The sequence below is a fragment of the Photinus pyralis genome, unplaced genomic scaffold, assembly GCF_008802855.1.
Source record: "Photinus pyralis isolate 1611_PpyrPB1 unplaced genomic scaffold, Ppyr1.3 Ppyr1.4_LG1, whole genome shotgun sequence".
Classification (NCBI taxonomy): domain Eukaryota; kingdom Metazoa; phylum Arthropoda; class Insecta; order Coleoptera; family Lampyridae; genus Photinus; species Photinus pyralis.
The window spans coordinates 33602158-33608174 of NW_022170249.1; the positions used below are offsets into that span (position 1 = coordinate 33602158).

The 6017-nt window shown below is 36.5% G+C and overlaps 2 protein-coding genes and 1 long non-coding RNA gene across 3 annotated transcripts in view; 1 reads left to right on the forward strand and 2 right to left on the reverse strand.

Annotated features, from left to right (window-relative positions):
* Positions 1-840, forward strand: part of LOC116159880 — a 2128-nt gene extending 1288 nt beyond the window's left edge. The window contains exon 2 of the mRNA XM_031472971.1: positions 364-840. Within this exon, the coding sequence (XP_031328831.1) occupies positions 364-840 (477 nt within the window). The remainder of the gene's footprint in view (positions 1-363) is intronic.
* A 458-nt stretch (positions 841-1298) lies between these two features.
* On the reverse strand, positions 1299-2960 carry LOC116159887. Its single transcript, XM_031472981.1, has one exon. The coding sequence runs from the start codon at positions 2958-2960 to the stop codon at positions 1299-1301; it is 1662 nt and encodes a 553-aa protein (XP_031328841.1).
* A 1624-nt stretch (positions 2961-4584) lies between these two features.
* LOC116158791 lies at positions 4585-5567 on the reverse strand. Its single transcript, XR_004142816.1, has 4 exons — positions 5352-5567; positions 5202-5301; positions 5069-5156; positions 4585-5020 (listed from the first exon to the last, which is right to left on the reverse strand). It is a non-coding gene; the product is annotated as an uncharacterized LOC116158791 (long non-coding RNA).
* Between the last annotated feature and the right edge of the window lie 450 nt (positions 5568-6017).

Genomic DNA, 6017 nt, shown 5'->3' on the forward strand with positions numbered 1-6017 from the left:
TACCTTATGCGCCAATGAACAAAGGTTTCCGTTACATTTTGGTGGTTATAAACACATTTTCTAAATTTGTTTGGGCGTACCCTATAAAACGAAAAAATGGAAAACTGGTGGCAGATGTTATGAATAAACTTTTATCGGGACTTAAAACGACCCCGAAACATTTACAAACAGATATGGGAAAGGAATTTTATAACAAGGATTTTGGAGATGTAATGAAGAAATTCAATGTCAATCATTATAGTAGCTATTCTACCCTAAAAAGCTCTATTGTTGAGCGCGTTAACAGAACGCTTAAGTCAATTATGTTCAAGAAATTCAGCTTACAGGGTTCCTACAAGTGGCTATCACTTTTACCTCAAATAGTTGACAAATACAATTCAACTAAACATCGAACTACGGAAATACAATTCAACTAAACATCGAACTACGGGATATAAACCTATCGATGTTAACGAGAAGAACGCCTCAAGTATTTTGAAGAGAGTTTACAGTCATATAAATGTGATTAACCCAAAACCACCTAAATTTAAAGTGGACGATTCTGTGAGAATTAGTAAATACAGAACCGTTTTCGCAAAAGGTTACACGCCAAATTGGACTTACGAGACATTCACAGTTGCTAAAGTGAAACGTTCAAATCCTACGACATATATACTAAAAGATAGTACAAATCAAGAAATAAAAGGAAGATTTTACGAACAAGAATTACAAAAAGCGCAGTACCCCGACATCCACTTGGTTGAGCGAGTAATTCGAAGAAAGGGCCAGAAATCCTTAGTGAAGTGGTTAGGATTTGACAGTTCTCACAATTCTTGGGTATTAAATAAAGATATTCTATAAATTTTGGCATTTCAAAGCTGTACTTCAAGTAAGATGTGTTTAGAAGACGGCGCAGCTGATTATACCAACTTTGAAGATCGACTCCTATCATTTCATTCATGGGTAGGAGTTCCATCGGCAGTTGAACTTGCTAATGCTGGATTTTTCTACACGCATAGCGGCGATACGGTGGAATGCTTTTATTGTAAAGTGCGCATTAATAAGTGGGAGGCCTCCGATGTACCCTTAGCTGAGCACCTTCGTTGGTCGTCACGTTGCAGATATGCAAGATTATTAAATCGTATGGCCTGCTTGAAGATTAATGAAACAGAGAAGACCTACTGCGTTTGTGGTTGTAGTCCGGGCGCTCATCTTATTTAATAAAACAATGCGATTTATTTTTTTTATTGTAATTATGGCACATGGTATTGTAAACATTTTAAATAAACATTTTAAATAACTTAGCTTGTTATTGATGATTACAAAGAATTAAGAAAATCTTCCAAACTTTGAATTGCGTTAATATCGCGATGTCCCCATGCCAATGTTCTGCAAGTGCCAGGGATAATGTATCTTTTGTCGTCCGTTGATGATAAGGCTATTTTGTTTGTCATTTCTGTGTACATGGTGTGCAAGTGAGATCGAAAACCGCTCATCTGCTTCATAATCACGCCCCCTTCTTCGACTACTTTCTTATAATCTTCCTCTTTTAAGCCGTTCTTTATTACATACTTTTTTACCCCTTTAGCTTTCTTATCTACACGATCACCTACATTGACACAGTATGACTTTGCACCTGCACCGTAAAAACTAGCGATGGGGACACCGCAATATTCATCTTTCATCTTCCCCACAACTGAAATGTTGCGTGGAATACCGTGTACATTATCAAGGGGAAATTTAGATGTGTCATATCTATCCAAATATAATTTCATGTCATCATAGAAATTATTAGTAAAAATCTCCAATATAAGGGAATCGGTGTCTGTATACAACAAAGATACTTTATCTTGATATAATGGTTTTAGAAAATCGTAAAAGAACTCGTACATAACTGTTTTGGATAAATCTAAAATTGAAAAACCAACATACACCGGTTTGTTGTACTTTACGGATACCTTGGACATTTCAATTGCCACGAGATTTTCAGAGAACACCGATAAATTTTTAAAATTTGGTTTAGATATGTGCCCCTCAGCTCCAGGCTTCTTACCGATCCTCTCCCAGTGACTTACAAGTGCAACGTTAACTCGTTTGTCAACGTTTTCCATAGTTTTACCATAAATGCTGTTATTCATAGTTTTTATAGTGTCACGGCCCGATTCGCTAGTTTCACGATTACGCAGTTCCGTATTTAGATCAATATAGGATTTTAACCAAGGCGATTGGGTAAATTTAACCCCGCGATGAATATTTTTTAAAATTAATCCGTGTTGCAGGCATTGTCTTAGCATTCTATAATGTAAAACGTATTTTTCCTTATGATTTAAATTTGGAATTAGTTTCTTATACTTTGACCTTGAATTTGGCGGAGTTATAGATTCTGGGCAATAGGGCATGTCATTTTGCAAATTGTGGAGGGCCTCAGGGTACAGTAGATCAACTTCTAAGACATACCCGATCGGTGACTCATCTGATATTTCGAAAACATTAAAATTTTGAATTTCTTCGGGTGTGAGCCAAACAAAGTCACTTTGTGGGAGAAATTGTGTTTGGGAATGACCATAAAGATTGCATGCATCCAGATAAATAATAAATGAGCTTGGTTTGGAAGGATCGTAATTGGGAAGAAATTTATTGTTAGCGATTGCTTTGCGTTTGGTGCACGTACTGACGCCGCCTCGAATACCACGTTTAAAAAAATGAAGCATGTCAATATCTGTCAGTAATTCTAATTCCACATCCGTCTTTTTTAACATAGCGTCCCAGCTAAGGCTAGGACCGGTCAGATATTGGGCAGCGTCAATTTCGTACTCGCGTAAACACACGCCTCTGTAGTTTTCAAATATATCGGCAAATAAAAGCACGTCAGATTTTAAATAAATGTCCGAGTATTCGCCCAACGTCTGGCAATTAAATAAATTCCAAACTTCCTGAGCACGTCTGTATTCTTCATCGGTAATGTCCTGCTCGTGCAACATATCAAAGAAATCGCTTTTATTGGGGATCGTAGTTAGATTAAGCTTATCGTATGAGTCTACAAACGAATACGGAAAAACACCTTTTTGTCGAATTAATTCAAATTCACGTCCAGATCCAAAAAATGTTGTAACTTCAGTGCACTCGCTATCACTCAAATTTTTAGCAAGAACATTTAATGAACTGGCCAGAAAACGAAAACTATCGACGAAACGTATTCTCCATATTAGGTTTTTTGGAACTCCGTTCTCCACGATTTGATCTACTACAATATGCTTCGAAAAAGAAATGTATTTTTCCTTATTTCCGGCAATAACGTCTATATTTTCATTCTCTAAAGCCAGGGATTTAACGAAAAGATGGCTGTCGTACCCGGTCAAATTGTGGAAAAATACAGGGATAAAATTTGGGGTTTGAAGCTGTAAATTACATATAGAATGACATAATCCGGCCCTGACGAAAGAAGTCTGATGGTCGTGGTCGATCACTTTTACATCTCCCTCAACAAAAGGTTTCTCACAAATCCCATAATTTGTGGCAAGATTAATTTTTCTCCGTTCCTCTTCTGTTAAAATTTGTAAAGGTTTACTTTGCTTAAAATGTTGATTGTATATGGTTAGAATATCATTCTCTAGTATATTTATAAACTGCACTGGAGCATTGGCACCTCGATAAATTTGAAACTTTGAAAATTTATCATCAAAAGAACATTTAATATAATACGCGAACGAATATGGTTCGTGCTCAAATGTTTTGGTAGTAAATTGAAGAAGAGGATTCGGTTGAGGTCCTTCTATGGGCTTAAGCAACGATTCGAAATCCGCATAGACAACAAACGGGTGTTTGACTTTATTTTGGTAATTATTAAATTTAAGTCGATTATCAAATGACGGCTGGCCCCACTTTGTCAAGATAGGTTCCTTTGTAGGCAAAAATGTACAAACATAATTACAATCGAATCTAGAATGGCGCCACAGGGTTTCCTGACTTGTAAAATATTGCAAGCATCCGTCACATAGATAAATAGCTTCTTTGTGCTTGGACACTTGCATGGAAATTAATCGCGACATATTAGAAATGTAGCAGTAGTGACTGTTGCCATCTAAATTAGACAAGTATAAAAGATTTACATGCACGGCTTTCTTTTGTTTGGTATAATGTAAAGGACCTACTACTTTATATGTCATTTTACCTTGTTTCTGTGTGTCCTCCTCTAAACCGTAAACGTTAATGGACAAGGGATTCATTTCTTCAAATTTTGATATCGCATCTAATTTTACCGGGAACGTTATTCCTTCAAAATTGAACTTTTCTAAATAGTCCGGATACGAATCCGGTTCGCAGGGATGTCCAGTTGGAGTATAAATAGCTGCAACTAGCGCCCATCCAAAACATCCGAAATCCTCGTTCTTTACATTAATAATGGCTCTTTTGCGTGAGATAAATGCAGGGGTCGGTATGAATGAAGAAGCTCGTAGCGGGTTATATTTATTAATGTTGACTTCCATATATAACCAGTGCTGAAGAGCCCATCCTAGAACAAATAATTATGTAAACATGGCATAAACAATTGGATATTAATACCTGACTCGCGATGTTCAAATTCCGTTGCGTCAACGTTTTTCGATGATATCCTTAAACCATTCACTTAAGTCGGAACTTATCGTCAATACTTGGTTACGAGTATTAAAAGACTTAACTTCTCCTCGATCCTTCGATTCCAAAATAAAATAACCAAACAGCTCGCAGTTCACCTTAACGCTACCCATGATATCAATTTGCTCACGAACTAATTTTTTTATTACGTCAGCCAACGATTCGACAAATTCCTTCAGATTAATGTATTGTGTATTCGCTGATATTCTGTAGCTCACAATGCGAGATTTGAAGGCCGACGTAATTACTTGAACACCTTCAGTTGAAAACGCAAGGGAATTATTTTTATGTTTGACACTTCGCAAATGTCCAACATAATCTCGGCTTGAAACGTGCTCCGAACACACATCGCAAAATCTCTGGGTATCGTGTGCAACTTTGAGCTTCTTTGGAGATGGTTCTTGAGCTACGATTTAAACACTTTTTTTTTGCAAGAGTAATAAAAATTCCTTACCTCTACATGACTTTTTGAGATGGCGTCGAAGATTGCTATTAGTAGCGAATGATTTATTACATTTTTCACACATAAACATTTTTGATTCCTATAAAATTGAGTCACAAATGAAATAATTTCGCAACTTTCTCACCTTATAAACGAGCTTGATCTCCTTTTTTAAATAAGCAGTTGGCACACCGGCTTAATGATCCCCCAAAATCTGAACTCTTCAATATTTTTACTGGAAGCTCCTAGATAACAGTAAATGACAAAAAAAAAGTAACTCCACTCAATTACTTACCCTACGGATAACTGTTGGATGTCCGCTAATAACTTTGCCCTCCTTTCAATAAGGTGCTCCACTTGGCAATGGCACCACTGGAGATCGCAAAAATTGTTTTCCCGTTTAATAGATAAAATCTTAAAAAATCGAGAAAGTTGTTTTTCGGCGTCTATAAGTTGACGGTTAAGGCATTCAATGTCACCGAAGATTTCTTCAAGAAGCGAATAATCGAAATCTGGACAAATTAAATCTTTAAAAATATCTTCTATTAACTCGTTTTCTTGCACATCAGCTTCTTTCGCGGGCACGACTACAATGTTCTGCAATATTTTAATACGGGGCGAAGCACTCATGCTTACTGCAGCTGCTCGATATTTTTGCACTATATATGTGTGGGGTTTAAACTAATTGATCAAGGAGCATGATTGAGCATTTCCTCTCTACAAATTATCTACCAATATCTCAAACTATTTGAAGATATCGACTGCCCATTAAAATTTTTTTTCTTGGGATTCGTGCTCCTCCTAACGAATACACCTCTCCAAAAAGGTTTGGATTTCCCCATTCCATCGATATTCGCATATATAAGGTTCTTTGGTATAAATACAACTTCTTCAATTAAAAAAGATTCATAACATTTCGTTAACAAATATCTAGTTAATATGGAAACTCACGGTAAGTAGA

Coding starts and splice junctions, on each gene's coding strand:
- LOC116159887 (XM_031472981.1), bottom strand. CDS start 2,960: ATGTTGCACGAGCAGGACATTACCGATGAAGAATACAGACGTGCTCAG.